Source organism: Siphateles boraxobius, unplaced genomic scaffold, assembly GCF_051911475.1.
Source record: "Siphateles boraxobius isolate OS27281-9 unplaced genomic scaffold, OSU_SipBor_1 30, whole genome shotgun sequence".
Lineage (NCBI taxonomy): Eukaryota > Metazoa > Chordata > Actinopteri > Cypriniformes > Leuciscidae > Siphateles > Siphateles boraxobius.
In genome coordinates this window covers 6405453-6426319 of record NW_027508920.1, presented here as the reverse complement: position 1 = coordinate 6426319, position 20867 = coordinate 6405453, and the positions used below count along the sequence as shown (strand labels likewise).

General features: G+C 38.3%; 1 protein-coding gene across 5 annotated transcripts in view; it reads left to right on the top strand.

Annotated features, from left to right (window-relative positions):
- The window catches only part of gse1b (Gse1 coiled-coil protein b), a 391870-nt gene that overhangs the window by 347685 nt on the left and 23318 nt on the right, over positions 1-20867 (top strand). For 3 of the 5 annotated variants that reach the window (XM_077248170.1, XM_077248172.1, XM_077248173.1), the window contains 2 exons: positions 3828-4039; positions 17373-17539. In XM_077248170.1, coding sequence (XP_077104285.1) covers positions 3828-4039; positions 17373-17539 — 379 coding nt within the window. The remainder of the gene's footprint in view (positions 1-3827; positions 4040-17372; positions 17540-20867) is intronic. The other 2 variants (XM_077248171.1, XM_077248174.1) reach the window with 1 other exon arrangement.

Sequence of the window (20867 nt, the reverse complement as noted above, 5' to 3'; positions counted from 1 at the left end):
CAGCGTCCACACATAAAGCTGCCTCTTTTTCATGGCTTGTTGCGCTTACGGTCAAATACACACGAAACATTGTCACAACGTCCGTCTTGCCGCATATTCACAAACACATCGGTTATGTCCGTGCTGCTGTCAACGGTAACGCGTGCGATTAATGTTTTTCAGTTTAACGCGTTAAAAAATATTTAAACACAATTAACGCAGCATCCGTTTTTTTCTGTCATCCTTTGGCTAGCGTTACATTATATAATCACGTTCTTATTCATGCAAATGCTTTTAAACCATGCAACCGCGAAAAGACAAAAGAGAACGCGCTGTCTGTGAATGTCCTGCTGACGCAGGACGACGCGCATCGCGTGCCAGAATCGACTTCTCTTTCGTGCTTGAACGAATAATAACACACAGTTATGCCAAAATGTCCGTTTTGTTGAGTATCCTCATGAGAGCAGTCTTAAATTAGTTAAAGTCTTAAATTAGAGTTGTGAGAAGATGGGACGCGTGTGAGATAAACAAGTGCAGCAGTGACAACAGAATCAAAGAACAGGTAACAGAGAAAATTACTCACTGCTCTTGACTAAAGAACGCTTGTAGCTTTAATAAGGGATTCATCTATATTTAATTTATTATTTATGCAGTGAAGACTGTAAAGTGTTTGATAACTTCATTCAATTTCTGTGTATTTCCTGACATCAGTAGCAGTACTGGTATCAGTGATACTGGGCTTCATTCATAAAAAAGATGCCATTAAACAATTATTTAAAATATACTGTCTTTATGTTGTTTATACATTAATTTGGAGATTAACTGTGAAATTATTACATTATAAAATATATTAAAAACAAGCTATCTTGTGCAATTATAACAAAATTAGCCCAATATAAAAACACAAATAGGCCTACACTGAGTGAGCAAACATTTTGGTGAGATTTGCAATGGTAATTGAGCAATGTTTTGCTGAATTATGAATAAAAGCCTTAATTAAATATGTCATCATGTAAAGTGATCTCTGGAGAAGAAATTAATGATTTCCTAGACTTTAAATGGATGGACAAAAAAATTGATAATATTAAAAAATATCTATATGACAGTAGGCCTATATACAGCAGTTATTCCCTGTGGTATTGAAAATCAATACATTTCAAGGTATAGTATCAAAGTAGTATCGTGACAACACTAGTGTAGGGTGCCACAAATTTTTTTACATTTTCAAAGGGTGCCTCGACTGAAAAAAGTTTGGGAAACACTGATCTAGAGTATGATTACGACACTGAGTAGGTCTTGACACGTGTTGTCTAACTCCAATAGAGTTCAGAATATCTTTAAATGCCAATCCCAATGCATCTTTTTCATTATATTAAAATCACCAACAATTAGGACTTTATCTGCAGCCAGTACTAACTCTGATAGAAGGTCAGCAAATTCAGGACTTCAGGACTTACCACACCATCTCTCTCCCCCCTGTTTCTCTGTCTTTGTCTTTTCTCTCATCCTAGCTTGTCCTGTCATCTGTCCTCCTCCATAAGTATCTCTCCCCATTCACTGTCTCCATCTAATCTTTGCCGTAGGCTGTGTCTGTCCACTCCATGTCCACTCCATGAGACATTTATATTTACAGTATATAGTGTGTGTTCTTTCCACTTAAAGCTGTACACATCAAAAAGAAACTGGTGCGCACAAGTATCGAGCTGCGTTTGCAAGAGCCTGGTGCAGTGTGTGTGTGTGTGTTTGCAGTGTTTCAGTTTGCTTTTATTTACAAGCTACAATCTCACACAGAAACAGCATGATTTTCAATCTTATCCATATGTTTAAAGAGACGAATACCCTGACGAATGGCACGAACTTGACCAGTAAATGGATACATATTCTGATGTTCTGATCCAATCTGACTTCAGACCTGTAATGCTGCCTGAATCATAATCATTCACTGTTCGTTCATTGACCAGAAGAGAACTGGCCCCTGACTGAGCCTGGTTTCTCCAGTTTCTGAAGTTTTTTTTTCCTCCATTCTGTCACCTGATGGAGTTTTGGTTCCTTCCCATTGTCGCTTTTGGGTTGCTTTGTTGGGGACACTAAATATTCAACAATATTATTGATCTGCCTGCATTGACACCATTATATGAGAACTGAACTGAGCTGGACGATGACATCACTGTTTTCTCCAGAGCGGCTATATACATATATATATATATATATATATATATATATATATATATATATATATATATATATATATCCAGGTCCTTCTCAAAAAATTAGCATATTGTGATAAAGTTCATTATTTTCCATAATGTAATGATAAAAATAAAACTTTCATATCTTTTAGATTCATTGCACACCAACTGAAATATTTCAGGTCTTTTATTGTTTTAATACTGATGATTTTGGCATACAGCTCATGAAAACCCAAAATTCCTATCTCAAAAAATTAGCATATTTCATCCGACCAATAAAATAAGTGTTTTTAATACAAAAAAAGTCAACCTTCAAATAATTATGTTCAGCTATGCACTCAATACTTGGTCGGGAATCCTTTTGCAGAAATCACTGCTTCAATGCGGCGTGGCATGGAGGCAATCAGCCTGTGGCACTGCTGAGGTGTTATGGAGGCCCAGGATGCTTCGATAGCGGCCTTAAGGTCATCCAGAGTGTTGGGACTTGCGTCTCTCAACTTTCTCTTCACAATATCCCACAGATTCTCTATGGGGTTCAGGTCAGGAGAGTTGGCAGGCCAATTGAGCACAGTAATACCATGGTCAGTAAACCATTTACCAGTGGTTTTGGCACTGTGAGTAGGTGCCAGGTCGTTCTGAAAAATGAAATCTTCATCTCCATAAAGCTTTTCAGCAGATGGAAGCATGAAGTGCTCCAAAATCTCCTGATAGCTAGCTGCATTGCTGCCCTTGATAAAACACAGTGGACCAACACCAGCAGCTGACATGGCACCCCAGACCATCACTGACTGTGGGTACTTGACACTGGACTTCAGGCATTTTGGCATTTCCTTCTCCCCAGTCTTCCTCCAGACTCTGGCACCTTGATTTCCGAATGACATGCAAAATTTGCTTTCATCCGAAAAAAGTACTTTGGACCACTGAGCAACAGTCCATTGCTGCTTCTCTGAAGCCCAGGTCAGTCGCTTCTGCTGCTGTTTCTGGTTCAAAAGTGGCTTGACCTGGGGAATGCGGCACCTGTAGCCCATTTCCTGCACACGTCTGTGCACGGTGGCTCTGGATGTTTCTACTCCAGACTCAGTCCACTGCTTCCGCAGGTCCCCCAAGGTCTGGAATCGGTCCTTCTCCACAATCTTCCTCAGGGTCTGGTCACCTAGTTGATTCAGAAGATTAGGTTAATAGCTCGTTTAGAGACCCTTTTCATGATATGCTAATTTTTTGAGATAGGAATTTTGGGTTTTCATGAGCTATATGCCAAAATCATCAGTATTAAAACAATAAAAGACCTGAAATATTTCAGTTGGTGTGCAATGAATCTAAAAGATATAAAAGTTTAATTTTTATCATTACATTATGGAAAATAATTAACTTTATCACAATATACTAATTTTTTGAGAAGGACCTGTATATATATATATATATATATATACATATATAACTAAATTAATAACTTTTTTACAACAAAAATTAACCATCACTGAACTTACTTTAGCTGGACTGTGACACTATTTTCTTAAAGATCTGCTGTACAGCCAAAACAAACTCTAGCATTGTTGCTTTCTGTTGCTTTGAAACAATCCGTATTGTAAAAAGTGCTATATAAATAAAGGTGACTTGACTAAATCACCGATGAACTCTTTCTCTCCTGTTTCCTGTTAGCAGGATCTTCCATCAGCAGCGAGTCGTCTCCTGTCTCATCTCCGGCCACTAACCACAGCTCCCCAGTCAGTACACCCAAGCGGGGCCCCATGGGTCCAGTTATAGTGCCTCCTGGGGGACACAGCGTACCCAGTACCCCACCTGTGGTCACCATAGCCCCCACCAAAACTGTCAACGGCCTGTGGAGGAGTGAGAGCCGACCTGTACGAGAGGTAAAGTTAAACATTCACATCGATTCAACTGTATACATAGACATCTTCCTAACTGACATGCTAACAGAGTTGTTTCTGTGGTTCCGTTCAATAATGTGTACAACACTGTGCTCAAGACATTTGTGATTAATTCCAGCAGTTGATTTCAGTAGAACCTGACATTAGCATGTTGCAAAGCTAATAAGCAAATTTGCTGTTCACACAAATACTGATCAAAATAGCCCATTTTGAATTATATGGGTCTTTAATTCTTTTAGTAAAATTCAGGTTTATTTTGTGTCACTTTATAAAAGCAACATGCCACTCGAAGCTGTAAAAAAAGTGGCTTATGGCATCATTGAATTATGCTTACATTCTCAATCACATATGCACAGTGCTGGATTTCCATATGGCTTGTAAATCACAGTGTGTCAGAATGTGTGTGACATATGTTCGGGTGACATGCAGCCTAACAACAGGACCAGCCCCCCATCACACACACGCCCTCTACCCCCAGTGTTAAACAATGGCCCTGCAAAGGCACTAAACATCTGTGTCCTCACCCCCTTTCAAGCGTCTGCACTCTGCAGTCAAGTGCAGATCTTGCTCGTAAGAGTATGTGCACACTCCCTTTTATTAAGGATTACGGTCATCCTCTAGTCCCGCTTATCTGCTACTTCTGTCCACTGTTACCGTCACCCTGAGAAACTGGGGTCCCTATAATTTCCACTGAAATCGAGCTGGTGCTCAGCCGGGGAATCTGTGATACAGAGTGAGAGAGACGCGTTCTGCTCGGCATACTGTTCCAGCTGAGGTTGTTTGGACACCTCTGACATCACTGTCCACAGGCTCTATCGATTTGCCCCACTGCCTCGACCCCTGACCCTCTGGTTACATAAGCCTGCAGAGATAGTCCTGAATCACAAACTGTCTCCTCCTCCGCTCACTGTAACTTCAGTATGGTTTTTCTCAGTTGGTGTCACTCGTAGTTGTAGGAGTTCTACTGAGATGTGCGAAGTAAGTGTGGAGTCCTCACTCTGCTCAGGTGGCGTCTCTTCCTGCCTGACTAACTGCCAGACAAAAGCCACAGAGAGACAGAGGGGCCAGGCATCAGGCTGCCCCTGGCTCCATCACAACACAATCCTCTTTCATTTTTAATGTGCATAAGCTGCACCGCACACCTGTTGGCCTACACACACACACACACACACACACACACAAATTTATAGCTCTATGAAAGAGGACATGTCATAGACTTCTGTTATGACATTATACTAATGACTAATTATAATAACTGCAGTATAATCAGAACCATACCCCAAAAGAAATGTTATTTATTAAAATCATAAATATATTTTTAAAAAAAATGTTACAATTGAGTTTGCCAGGTTTTGTCAGAACTTTTGTCACAAATTTGTCCCCAAACTCTGGCTAGTAAACCCGAATATGCACACAGAGCTTGTATGTAATGCAGTCAATGACCAGAAGAGGGGGTAACCATGTACTTTATATTATTACAATCTGTCTTGTTTTGATTTTTTTTAACCAGTTAGAATGACCATAAAAATGTGATACTCTGATTATTTAAAATGTCAGACACTAGTGTTAATAGAGAGGAATTCAAAATCACCTGTTGAACACATCGGCATTAAAGGGGTCAAGAGCTGCATTTTTTTTTATGTAGAGTTCCACTTATAATGTTATCAAGATTTTAATTTAGAAGTATAAGGCACATTCGAGACTTGGAAGTAAACACCCAGTGCTATGATTCGGTAACAGTTTTGCATATTAAAATAATTTTCAACGGTCACCACCATTACATTTGTGGAATTGTTTTGAAAACTTCTGATGTTAAAAAATATCTTGTTACATAGTTGAGACATTTGCCAACAATGTGAAACATGTATGCATATTACATATCATTTAAAAGTCTTGATTATGGCAAATAAAGTTTAAGTACTTGGAGTTACCACAGTTATAATGGACAAAGGATGAATTATGGAATTTTGAATTAATGTACCATTGTTTTGTCACACTATCATTCTTATATTCATAGTTCATTCTTTACAAAAAAGGGGGAAAAACATATACATTGTCATTTGCAGTCTAGTGTTTTAAATAAAATTAAACGTGTCGTAATGTCTTACTGATGACAAAACAGATGTCACTCACTGGAGCTTTTATTCAAGATTACAGTGAATGCCTTAGATCAAAACTATAACAAAAGCAGCATTCTCTACATGGTTTCTTCCATGTCTGATAATCCAATTCATTAACCTCATAAAAAGAAAGAACAGCAAATCACAACTATTCAGTTTGACTGCGGCGCTGATGTATAAATTGTTCAGACAGAGATCTCAAACTCTCAAACAGAGATCACCAGGGCAGGTACAGGAGAGAGGAAGCAGGAAAAAAAAAACAGAACTTGGAGTCTAAAAAAGCATGACACGGCAAGACAAGGCATTAATGAAAGAAGATCGCGAGCGATAGCGTTGCACTACATACAATAGCGGTCTGACAAAAGACTGAACACGAGTTGATCTAAAATAGGGGAAAATTATGAGGAATTAATTAGCAACAGGTGTGACGGTGAACACAAATGAGAATTAAGGATAACAAGTGGGAGGGGAAATGCCGCAATGACAGCGGAGCACATTGCGAGCTGTCAAAACTAAAACCATGTGCTCCAAGACAACAAGGCATGCAGACATGGAGACAAACACAACAAAGCACAGCAGATCAGACCGAAGTCATGACAATAAATACTCAGTACATATCAAACAATCTGACACCAGGAAACAATTCATTACCCCTTTAAGATTGACTGAATCACACAAACATGGATCTCAGGAATCTCTCTGGGCAACATTATAACAGGAAAGCCTCTTACCAAGTCTTTTATCTGCAGTTTTTCTTCCTCATCACTAGGGGTGCTATGGCACCTAAATGTGCTCCTTAAAGGGTTAGTTCGCCCATTTAAGACATGAAGTTGTATGCAATCCTTACCAGCACTATAGTGTATACACACTGACCCACTCTGTTGTGACCCCCCTGGTCCGAGTTCTGACCGCTGGAAGTTTTTGAATGAAGTAATCCCGGCTACTTTCCGGGGCCACAAAACTGTGCGTTTTTACGTGAAAAAAAGATTTGCGTTTCAAAGCTTGATTAATTTAACACAAAAAAAACACGCCGGGCAAAATTCATACCTCAGTTTTAATGCGGCACTATTTTCCTTCCGTTTCTATAAATCCGCGCTGCTGTCAATGTCAACAGTGCGCACGTGACGATTAGCTGTTGATAGCGCGACTCGCCGACAACATGTCCGACTACGAAACTTCAGATGATGAAACTAATTTTAGCACAGTGTCAGACGGATCAGATGAAGACAGTAATTTTGACTCAACGACAAAGGGATATCTTTATGAACCGGAGTATACCGATGCCGAACTTCAGCAGATGGACAAAGAACGGGAAGAGAGAGAGCGAGAGGACAGAGAAGTTGTCCAATCTGATGCTGGGCCCACCACAGCTGTAGCAAGAGGCAGGATGAATGACAAATGGTGTGTTCAATCAAATATTTTTCACAGCAAATTGTAACAATATATATATATATATATATTTTTTTTTTTACACATCTTTTCACGTGTTTTATAATGGAGTCTAAACATCATCTTGTTTACCGTACAGTTTAGACATGGGATCATAAAGTTAGTAAATAGAGCTTACCCGTGGTACTGGTACAGCAAAACTCTTTAAAATCATGTTTTTTCCTTTTCCTCCTTGGTTGGAGATGTAATCGTCTTCGCTGAAGTGAGCACTACACACACGAAAATCCTTTATTCGAGATAATTTAGCTCCCGCTGAGTAGCCGATGGCAACCAGCCAAAGCTGTCTCATATTCATATTTGATACAGGAAAACGATGAAATTTGAACTTTGATCCCGGCACATCCTTGTTGTCACAGCCTGGGAATTTACAAGTTCGCACCATTGTTAATTTAATATTTTTTACCTTGTTGTCGATCAATTGTGTAAACACTATGGAAGAGCTGATCGTCACGTGCGCACTGTTGACATTGACAGCAGCGCGGATTGATAGAAACGGAAGGAAAATAGTGCCGCATTAAAACTGAGGTATGAATTTTGCCCGGCGTGTTTTTTTTGTGTTAAATTAATCAAGCTTTGAAACGCAAATCTTTTTTTCACGTAAAAACGCACAGTTTTGTGGCCCCGGAAAGTAGCCGGGATTACTTCATTCAAAAACTTCCAGCGGTCAGAACTCGGACCAGGGGGGTGACAACAGAGTGGGTCAGTGTGTATACACTATAGTGCTGGTAATGATTGCATACAACTTCATGTCTTAAATGGGCGAACTAACCCTTTAAGTAAAGGTGGGTTTTTAGAGAAAGTTAGCAACAAACATCATCAGCAAGGCATACTTTTAAATAACAGGAAAGAAAACAAATCCTTATTTTAAGTTGAGCTTGATATGGAACATTTCCCAACCAGGACATAGCACACATGCAGGTAAGCCATGCTTTCTACTACTGCTCCTCTACAAACCCACCCTAACTTAAGGAGCACATTTAGGTGTTATAGCACCCCTAGCGGTGAGGAAGAAAACACGTAACACTGGTAACACGTATGTCTGTTACAACATTTTACCCCAAAATCAGATCTTATTTTAGTATGACAAAAAATACCACTGCCATTTACTCCTACTGTTCTTACATTTAAATGAATTTAAACAGTCATCATTGTGAATAAAGATATTTAGTTATAATAGTAAAATAAATAATTATTTGTTACATTTATATAGCGCTTTTCTGGGTACTCAAACCGCTTTACATAGAATGGGGGAATCTCCTCAACCACCACCAATGTGCAGCATCCACCTGGGATGATGTGACGGCAGCCATATTGCGCCAGAATAACCACCAAATACCAGCTTATTGGTGGAGAATAGACCGGGTGATGAAGCCTATCAGTATGTATGGGGATGATTAGGAGGCCATGATGGGCAGAGGCCAATGGGCAAATTTGGCCAGGATGCCGCGGTTAAACCTCTACTGGGATTTTTAATGACCACAGAGAGTCAGGACCTCGGTTTAATGTCTCATCCGAAGGACGGTGCTCTTTGACAGTATAATGTCTCCATCACTATACTGGGGCGTTAGGACCCACGTTAGGGTGAGCACCCCCTGCTGGCCTCACTAACATCTCTACCAGCAGCAACCGGGTTTTCTCAGGAGGTCTCCAATCCAGGTACTGACCAGGCTCAACCCTGCTTAGCTTCAGTGGGCAACCAGTCTTGGGCTACAGGGTGATATGACTGCTGGCTAGTTGCCGCATTGCTCTTTTTTGACTTGGACATGATTTTCCTATAGATTAGCTTAGTATAAAATGGAAAGTACTGGTCCAGGATGCTGATTGGTCAGCCTAGTGTTCCACTGATTTATATCCTAACAGTGTACTTTAAAGCCAATTCACACCACGCCGCACGCCGACCGGCGGCTACAGAAACCATATTTTGTCGGGCTTTGTTAGATCAGTGTTACCCCTGTCGAGTCTGTTGGCATGTGTCGGAGCTTGTTTTAGATGACTGAACGTGTTTAATTGGAATTAGGATGTCTGAGAAATAACATGCTGTAATCTGGCATTGGTCTGAGTCTGTCGGTGCAGTGTGAATTGGCCTTAAAGCTGCAGTAGGGAGTTTTGAGAAAATGTTGACTTAGCCTGAAAATTTGAACAAGCACAACTTACAGGTTCAACCCCCTTGCTCTCTGCTGCGCTACAGCCCTCCCTCCACAGCTCTTCCCCCACAGCGGAGCCTGCCGTGAACGCGCAGGCTAGTAAGCAGGACCACTGATGACGGCGGATTATAAACAGTTATGGAACATTCACTAATAGGGACGAAACATCAACAATAAGCTTTACATTGACTATGGCCTGCCCATACTTTGGCTACAAACTTGGTCCTCAAATCATTATGTATTTCGCAATACATGATGTAACTTTATAAGGTTGCACTCTTTCTATAAGTTATTGCTACTAAGATAACGTTAAAGGATTAGTTCACTTTAAAAAAAAACTTTTGCTGATAATTTACTCACCCCCATGTCATCCAAGATGTCCATGTCTTTCTTTCTTCAGTCGAAAAGAAATTAAGGTTTTGATGAAAACATTCCAGGCTTTTTCTCCATATAATGGACTTCAATAGGACACAAACGTTTCGAGGACCAAATGACAGTTTCAGCGCAGCTTCAAAGGGCTTTAAACGATACCAGACGATGAATAAGGGTCTTATCTAGTGAAACGATCGGTCATTTCAAAAATAAATAAAAAACTTTAAGTTTTATAAACACAAATGCTCGCCTTGCTCTGTTCTGTGATGCACGTTCGTGATCCTGTTCGAACTCGTTCATCCAAATGAACGAATCTTTTTTCGAGTCATTTCGTTCGTTGAATGAACGAAATGACTCCGAAAAAGACTCGTTCAAAATGAACAAATCTTTTTTCGATTCATTTCGTTCGTTGAATGAACGAAATGACTCGAAAAAAGATTCGTTCATTTGGATGAACGAGTTTGAACAGGAGAGTCACGAACGACGGTATGCGCTCGCGCTGTGCAAGAGAGGGGTGATCAGCGCACACGAGCGTGATTGACACTAAGACATTCCTCCTGGCTCTGATTGGTTGTTTCTGACCGGGAGCGGTGTATTTCTGCAAATGGCAGTAGGACCACAAGGAGGAGTCAGAGGAGCTTGATTTTTTTCACAGATTATCTGTCTCATATTCTACTGTCAGGACATAATGACAGTTTTAACAAATATTTGTTTACAAAAGCTACCTACTGGAGCTTTAATGTATTTCTAATGTTTTTATTATGTAGAAATTGGTTAATAAAAGCAATACGGCATTCAAGGTCATGCAATACTGTGGATATACTCCACTGTCTGTCATGCCTAACAGCATCCTTTAATCATAACTGTACAAACAATATTGCATAACCTCTCATAGTTTTTTTCTTAAATCTACACCCTGCAGTTTCCCAGCATAGGAGAGAGATCAAATGGAATATGTTACAGAATTTGACAGCCCCAAAGATCTCTGTCTGTTTGATTTATGCTGTTATATCAAATGAGAGGCGCAGACATGTCCTTTTTGAGGTTGAGGTTGAGGTTTGAGGTTGCTTCGTTTGAGGTGGCTTTGTTTCACTGTTTGCTAAGTGAAGCATGTTATAACAACAAGAGGCAAGGAAGAGAGGAATTTTTGATGTCGCACCCTGCAGTTAATTGTCCTCTAAATGGGCTTTACTGTAGCTCTGACAAGCTAAAAAGAGTTTAACATGGTGGTTCTGGGTATGAAAATCCCATTCATTTTCTCATTAGAGGAATATATAATATAACCATATAGACCTTTAAAGACAGACATAACTTGAGCTTTGATGATTATTAGGCAGTGGTACAGTATATGTTTTTTTCAACTTCAAATTCTTACTTTTAAAAAAAAGAAGTTTAATGGCCACATTACTGGTGAATAACTACTGTACTGTACCCATAATTCTAAAGAGAGATCGACCAATCAGAAAAGTTACACACGAAGCACTGCTAATGATGAGTCTCCCTGTACTCTCAACAGTTTGGAGTGTTTTGCAATAAATGTAAAGTAGATTGTTTATACTTTTAATGAATGACTGTAAGTCAATATTTTTGTATATGTTACTGTTCATTTGCAATGCTTCTTTCGCTTTACCATTTTTAGCTATATTGTGATTTATCCTAAAGCTGAGTCTCTTTTTTTAATGAGTGGAGGAAATGAAAGGGAAAATACTTCTGGAACCCAGACCATGTTGTTCCTTATTGTGTTTGTCTTCTTGTGTCTTATAGGCTTGCTGCGCCGGTGCTACCGTTGTTCAGCCGCAACACCGGTTACATCCCTTGCCCACCGTGGCACCAGACCCATCGTCGTTTAGATTTTTTTATATAGTAATAAAAATAATTTAGTTCAGTTAGAGAACAGACACTACAATTAAACTAATAGAACAGAACAGGCGAACAAGAGTTGTAGCACAGATCAGCAGCAGGAGTCAGATTTCACCTCACTTCCTGTGAGACACTACATTGTCTCATCAGTCAACAGTGAGGCTAAATGGGAGAAGATTTGGTTTCAAAGCGAAATGTAAAAGCACCTATTTAAGTGAGTTTGGCATTGTACTTGTAGCGGAACCACATAGCCGTTAAGAGGCTAAGCAGCAGGAAAAATCCATGATGCGTTTCCATGCATTCATAATCCATGAAAATGTATTAACATGATGTAAGAGACAGTCCACGCGCAGTAACAATTGGTTATGTAAAACATACTATATCAATGAAAACCTATAAACAGTCAACAGAAAGTGAGCACTCCTCGCTACTCACACCCTCTTTACACAATGCAAACAAAACAGGAAACACTACCAGTTAAAAAACCTACCTATACCCATGTGACCAAACCACCTGGAAACGTGCGCGCAAAATAAAAGACAAAAATGTTCTGCACTTACAGTATTGTTTTGTCGTTTTGTTATCGATCTTGATCCGACTCCTGCCCGTGGATCTCATGTACTGCATTGAGGTGCTACTGAGCATTTCACCAATATTCCAACAATATAACATCTTGATGACTTGACATGTTAAAGGGGTGGTTGATTGCGATTTTCACTTCTTTCATTTTAAATAGTGTGTAATGTTGCTGTTGGTGCATGAACAGTATCTGCAAAGTTGCTGCACTGAAAGTTCAAAGTAAGCAGAGATATCGTCTTTTAAAAATCAGGAAGTTTAATGCCTACAAAAACGACTTGAATGGGACTACAACGAGATACTTCCCGGGTTTTATATGTAACTAACTCATAAATTTACATCAACCCTCCCTCCGGAATATGCAAAAAAGGGGGCATGGCCATATTTCTGCGGCTTTGTCGAAGAGGAAGAGTTATAGTGGAGAGCAGTAGCCATGCCGTCGAAAGTGTGTTATTTTCCCCCAGCTGTCAGGTCTTCTGTGTTCGGGCTTCCTACTGGACGCTGTAGTTCGTCAACAATGGCTACAATTTATGTTTGATTATGTTCCTGAAAATTGCAATCGTAATTTAGCTCTCTGTGCTGCGCATTTTACGGAAGACAGCTTCCAGAATCTCCACAAATTCAATGCCGGATTCAACAACAAACTGTTATTAAAGCATGAAGCAGTTCCAACTTTAAAACCAGAGGCAGCAGTTGTTGAGCCACAACCAGTAAGTAAGACTTAATCATTTTAAATGTATTTGCATGTATAATTTCAGACGTAATGTTTTAGTTTTTATCAAGGACGTAAACAAATGCCAGCGCTGACTTTAGTAGCCACTTAGTTATGCTATTTCGTGTGTCTATGACAAACGCGAACAAACATTTTGGACCTGAATTTGTAATTATGTAATAATTTTGTAAATGCATTTTCCATGTATACTTTATGACGTAATTTTTCAATTTGATCAAGAACGTAAACCAATGCCAACTCTGTTTGTTTAGCCAGTTAGTTCGATGCTATTTTGTGTGTATAAGACAAACGTGCACACCTAAAGAAAACGATACACTGAGTAAACTAAGTTTTGTGAATAGATAAACGGTTGTTCATTATATCGATAAAACAATAACTTTAAAAAAACGGTATTACTCTGTCATTTATTCAGTTATATTAAATGTTTAATCAAGAGAAAAACGTATCTCAAAAGCTAACAAGTAGCAGTAGCATTTTCAAGTAACAGCGTATCGAAATTGTTATATAATAATAGTAGAATAGAAAAGAATAGAATAGAATAATAATAATAAAAAACATGTTCCATTCAGAAACATTTTGTAAGAGCCGTGGGGAGGTTCTGCTTGACTCTCTTCATTGCCGCTTTCTGGGTCTGATTCTGGCTCAAACATTATTTACATTTGACCGGAGCACATGCAACTTTCGCCGTAAAGGTAATGGGCGTGAAGTTTCCAGACAACGTGCACTACGCAGTTTAGCCAATTACAACACACCGGCCCAACTAACCAATCTGAGCCCATTGCCTGTTTCTGAGGGAGTGGTTTCATAGAATCAGGAAGTCAACCGGTCGTTCAAATGACAGAGGAGAAAGCGGCTTACAATAAAGGTGAAATTTATGAAAAATAAGGCTTTTAAAAAAAACACACACGAAGACATGTTATATTGCACCCCATAAACACAATCATGCAAAGAAAAAAAGCAGTAAACCACCCCTTTAAAATCTTGAGGATTTAAACATTTGAAAGTTAATTATTTAAGACATAAATATGTATAGTGTAACTTGTAGTGTTAGTTGGTTCTTGCAAAGATGGAGTGACCCCCAATGTGAACAACTTTAAAAGTAAATGAAAACTCAGTGTCGCAAAATGGAGCGCAGATGGCGCTCTACTGGTTTAACTGTATATCACCAGGCCTGGAAAGAAAGCTTGGGTGAATATAGATCTGAAATTGTATCGACAAAGTCTGCTCACTTTTCCCAGATTATTTCAAGTAATCAAGATAACCCCAAAAAATTGTTTAATTCAATCAACAATCTTTTAAACAGAAATAATATTTCCAATGTCTCTTCTTCTGTTCAATTATGTAAGAAGTTTCGGTAACACTTTAGAATACGGTTCCTTCGTTAATGAATAACTACACAAGAACCAATGAGTAACACAATATTAACAATCTAGTAACTATTATTAACTAACAAGAAACTCTGATTAACGAACTAGTAAGTAATAGCGCACAGTTGAAAGTGGTAGTTCACTATTAACTAATCAATAACTACTATTTTTTTAATGCTTCCCAGAGAACTACTGAAAAAGTTTATTAACAATCTAGTAACTACTATTAACTAAAAAGAAACTCTGATTAACAAATTAGGAAGTAATAGTGCACAGATGAAAGTCATACTTCATACTTTTATGGGAATTACTAATTATTTGGATCCGTATTCTAAAGTGAAGATCATGGGAACTAACTACTAATGACTCAAGTGTTACTACATGATCTAGTCATGATTTGTGCAACCAAACACAAAAGTAATTTGAAAGTGTTTGAGATTTTTGGTGAACTTTAGTATACTTTTAGAAAATTTCTTTAGAAGTATAGTAACACTTGAGTCATTACTAGTTTGTTCCCATGATTCTTACAGTAGTTACTAATGAAAAGCCAATAAAGTGTAGAATCTTCTCACTCACAAGACACACAAACACACACACACACACACACACACATATATATGTATATGTTTCTTCTTTGTGTCCGGCTGTATTGAGTATTATAAATGACTCTCTGTCTTCTGGTGTCGTGCCATCTGCACTTAAAATTGCCGCTGTAACCCCTGTTCCAAAAACAAATAGCCGTGACTTTGAGAATCGAACAAATTTTCGTCCCATCTCTAATCTCACTTTTATTGTTAAAATCTTAGAACGTATTGTTGCTTCACAATTGCTCTCTCATCTGTCTGTAAATAACCTCTTTGAGCCTCTTCAATCTGGCTTTCGTAAAATGCATAGCACTGAGACAGCATTAGTTAAAGTCACAAATTATTTATTGATGGCTTCCGATTCTGGATGCTTACCAATACTGATTCTGCTTGATCTCATTGCCGCTTTTGACACTATTGATCATTGTACCTTACTTTCTCGCCTAGAGTCTGTCTTTGGTGTATCTGACTCTGCTCTGAGCTGGTTTAAGTCTTATCTCTTAGATCGCAAACAATTCGTTGTGCTGGGTGGCTGCAGATCTGAGGTTGGCGTGGTAAAATTTGGTGTTCCTCAGGGTTCAATTTTAGATCCTTTACTTTTCAGTCTCTATATTTTTCCTCTTGGCCAACTCTTGAGGTCTCTTGGTCTTGATTTTCATTTTTATGCAGATGACACCCAGATATATATTCCCTCAAAACCTGATGTAAATGTGGCTGTATCACATCTTTATAACTGTATCTCAGATATCAATATATGGATGTCTGTACATTTTGTATGTCTAAATAGTGATAAAACAGATGTAATGCTTATTGGTTCGCCCCACCAGTTACGCAGAGTGAACCCTGTAGCTTTACATGTGGATGGCTCTGTAATACAGTTCCAATCGAAACTAAAAAACCTGGGAGTAATTTTAGATTCTAATTTAACATTTGATCTGCATGTACGTAATACTGTTAAAGTTTCATTTTTTCATCTCAGAAATATATCCAGATTACGGTCCATGCTGCCTTTTCCTGTAGCTGAAAAATTAATTAATTAATTAATTAATACTCTGGTTTTCTCGAGAATTGATTATTGCAATGCCTTGTTAGCAGGAGCATTAAAATCTATTTTGAACAAACTTCAGTGGGTACAAAATTCTGCTGCACATATTTTTACTAGGACGAGACAAAGAGATCATATAAAACCGATTTTATCAAATTCATATAAAGATCATATAAAACCGATCTTGCACTGGCTACCTGTCAAATTTCGTGTTGATTTTAAGATTCTTATGTTGACCTACAAGGCAATAAATGAAATCGCTCCTCAATATCTTTCCGAGCTTTTAATACCCAACATTCCGACTTGTAATCTTCGCTCGGCCGACGCTGGTCTTTTAGTTGTTCCGGTAACGAACCTAAAAACAATGGGTGATAGGGCGTTCTCTTCAGTAGCCCCAAATCTATGGAACTCTTTGCCTTCCGAAATAAGAAATGCACCATCTTTGAATATGTTTAAATCATCTCTTAAAACTTATTATTTTAAGGAAGCATTTGGGTGAAAGGTGATTTCAGTGGTTGTTTATGTAATATATTTTATGGGCTTACTATATGTCTTGATACTTATTTTTTACATTGTTTTTAGGGTTGTAAACTTGTTTGAAATACTTTGTTTTATATTGTGTTTATCATTCCTTTTTATTTATTTTTTTGTATTTCACTTATGTAAAGCGCTCTGAGAATTGACTTTTAAAAGCGCTATGCAAAATAAAGTTATTATTATTATTATTAATAAATATTTTACATCTGAGTTGGCTGACAAAAAAAGTTTGGGGCTGGAGCATGGGAGAATAAATGCCTCTAGAGCACCATCTACAGTGGTTTATGCCGGTGTGAACATGTCAAGCATAAACAAGGCTTTACACACTGTTGAAAGTTTTAGGCACACCTGAGAAATGCTGTTGATTATGGGGTTTGCTTGGGGTTCAGCAGCATGTGTGTGTCATTCAATGTGTGGGGATGTTCATTTGGAGGCAGGCTCGTTTTTTCAGGACTTGATTCTGTTCTCATTGTGTTAAAGAAGTTGTATTCGCTTATCTCACAAAGCACTCCTCTCTTGTATTTTTAGGCCGAGTCATGTCCCCGTGGACTCAGCCGGGACAGGTTAAGTTCAGAGTCTTCTTCTAATCAAGAGAAGGGGGGTCCCACTGTTTCAGCCCACCTAATTGGAAACCCTTACGCATTTGGCTTGACGCCCACATCTGTGATGCAGGACTCGCGCTTTCAACCCCTTAAGTGAGTATTACTGACCTCCTTCCTTCCCAAGAGTGCTACTATACTATTATTCAATTCTCGTCTTCCTTAAAATACACTGTAATAATAATAATAATATTAATAATAATAATAATAATAATAATAATAAGACATCTGTTGAAACATGTTAGGAAGATATTGTATATGCAGCACATTGGTTTAAAAAAAGTGTCTGTTCAATTAAGTCACACTTCGAAATATATGAATGTATGTTTTATCATCTAATGCAATGCCAATCAAGAAAAATAGCAAGAGCACACAAAAAGAAGCTTTAAAAACTTTGAAATAAGTCACAGCCTTTTGTGGTTTGGTACGCGCACTAAGCCATATCACAATCAGTGTTGCCAGATCTCGCGAGACAAATAAGCAACCAGGCCCATGAAAACAAGCCCAAAACAAGCTACTTTTTCTCATAGACAGTAAAATAGCTTTTTCTACGGAGCCCCCTTATGTTCCGGGAAGAGAAAAATAAATAAACTGTGTGCACGGTTTTACAATCCGTGGGGACGGATAGTTTTAAACTGTGGGTACAGATTGTCAATTTACATCCATGTGGACAGATTGGTAAACTGTGCCCAGTTTTGTATGGTACAGTTTATTTTTCTTCTGTAATGAAGCTTGGCTGTCCATCTAGTCAAAAATGTTGGTACTGCGGCCAAATAAAATCTTAATGAAAGCTAATTTTTTGAGATATCAACCTTAAATTTGGAACACAACTTCTTCAGATTTTTGGCTTACATTTTCTTGCAGTTTTAGAGTAAAATATATTTTGTAATATATATATTTTATATAAAATATAAATAATTATATTTTTACATTGTTCATTTTCATAAACTCAAACTTGTATAACGTTTCACTTTTATAATACTTCACTTCAACAATAATCTGACAAATGTCTTCTTTAAAACAAGACCAACCATAGGTCTATATTCCAAAGCATTCTTGAATTACAACCATTTAAGTTTGAATAGTGATTTTCATGTCTATGCGAAAAAAGGGGGAGTGACAGTTAAATGGTTAAACGATATTAAACTATAATATCTATATCTAGAATATCTAAAATGTAATTAATATACAAAATTCTCCTACAGTCCAGCCACCATCAGTCTCGACGGTCACGACTCGCACGTATTTTCATTTAAACGTCACTCACTGACGTTTGCCTAACCAGAAAAATAAACGATTGCCCTGCTCTGCCTCTGATTGGCTAGTACTCATTGCCATCTGGGTCAGAGCCAATTAGAAGCAGGATGTGGGTGGGAAAAAACTCTGTGTTTAGGGAAAGGGGAGAGACAGAGGGAACAGCCAAGACAAACTCCTACGTTCAAATAACATATAGAAAATATCTGCTTGACAACGAGCAGAGAACAAGCCCAAATAAGCAACTACACTTTAGAAACAAGCCCAAAAAAAACGCGACCCGCGACTACCAATATTTGTAAGCGACTTCACAGAAAAACAAGCCCAAAGTCGCTTATAATAAGCGGACTTGGCAACACTGATCACAATTTGGATTTTGGTTTAAGTTACAGATACTTTGCAAAATCAATAGTGCAAAACACAATGTGAGAGATCTTTTATGTTATGATAAATGTTAAAATATTTTCAGTTCATTATGAAACTGTGGCAGGACAGATTAAATGCTGGCCGCCACAGTCTAGGGAATTAATGGTGAACTGAACACTGGTTAATTATTAATAAAAATACAGCCGTTGATTGTTAGTTCATATTAGCTCAGGTCCATTAAATAATATGAACAAGTACAACTTTCCATTTTAATAATGTATTTAGTAAATGTTGTAATTAATTCTAACTAAGATTAATATATGCTTTGGAAGTATTTTTCATTGTTAGTTCATGTAAACTAATGTAGTTAACTAATGTTAACAAATGGAACCTTATTGTAAAGTGATACCTTTCCACTTTGTTACAGTCATTTTAAAGCTAAAATTCACAAGATGTGTGGAGAGGCCTTAAAGCCTCCCATCTAGTGATGTCCCAGTACCCAAATTTTAATTTCAGTTTCAATACCCAAAAAATTTCCCAGTTCTCTGTACCAATTTTGATACCATAGCATTTAACTGCAACCCCAAATCAGAAAAAGTTGGGACAGTATGGAAAACACAAATAAAAAAAGAAAGTAGTGATTTCTAAATGTACTTATACTTGTATTTCATATACTTGTATTATCAATGTACTTATACTTGGATTTCATTGCAGACAATACTACAGCACATAATTTAATGTGTTCCTCATGATTTTTATTGGGGTTTTTCCCCCCAAAATGTTGGTTCTTGCAACACATTTAAAAAAAGTTGGAACAGTAAAGCATCTACCACTTTGTAATGTTGCCATTCCTTTTCACAACACTTAAAAGACGTTTAGGGACAGAAGACACCGAGTGATGAAGTGTTTCAGGTATAATTTTGTCCCATTCTTGCTGCAAACAAGTCTCAAGGTGGGCAACAGTACGGGGTCTTCGTTGTCGCATTTTGCGCTTCAAAATGAGCCACACATTCTCTATTGGAGACAGGTCGGGACTGCAGGCAGGCCAGTCAAGTACCCGTATCCTCTTCCTCCGCAGCCAGGACTTGGTAATGTGTGCAGAATGTGGTTTTGCATTATCTTGTTGAAATATGCATGGACGTCCCTGGAAAAGATGTCTTCTTGAAGGCAGCATATTGTGCTCCAAAATCTCTATGTACTTTTCAGCATTAATGGTGCCATCACAGAAATGCAAGTTACCTTTGCCAAGGGCACTGACGCAAACCCATACCATGACAGACCCTGGCTTTTGGACTTGTTGCTTGTCTGGATGACCCTTTTCTTCTCTGGTTCGGAGCACACGGCGTCCATTTCTCCCAAAAAATACCTGAAATACTGATTCATCTGACCACAGTACACGTTTCCACTGTGTGATGGTCCATCCCAGATGCCTCCGAGCCCAGAGAAGTCGACGTTGCTTCTGGAAACTGTTAACATAGGGCTTCCTTTTGGCACAGTACAGTTTTAATGGGCATTTGTGGATGTAACTACGTATTGTGGTACTTGACAAAGGTTTGCCAAGGTAGTTCTGAGCCCATGTGGTGATATCCAGTGTTGGGAGTAACGCGTTACAAAAGTAATCCATTACAGTAACATATTACGTTTTGCTGTAACGCAGTGGTGTAAGGCATTACTAATCAATTTTCAGTAATATTTTACTCGGTACATGTTCGGTAAGGCTTGCGTTACAACAGACTTTTAGTTTTATTTGTAAAACAAACAAACAAAAAAAAAAAAAACAGCAAGACCGCCAGACATTAACGAA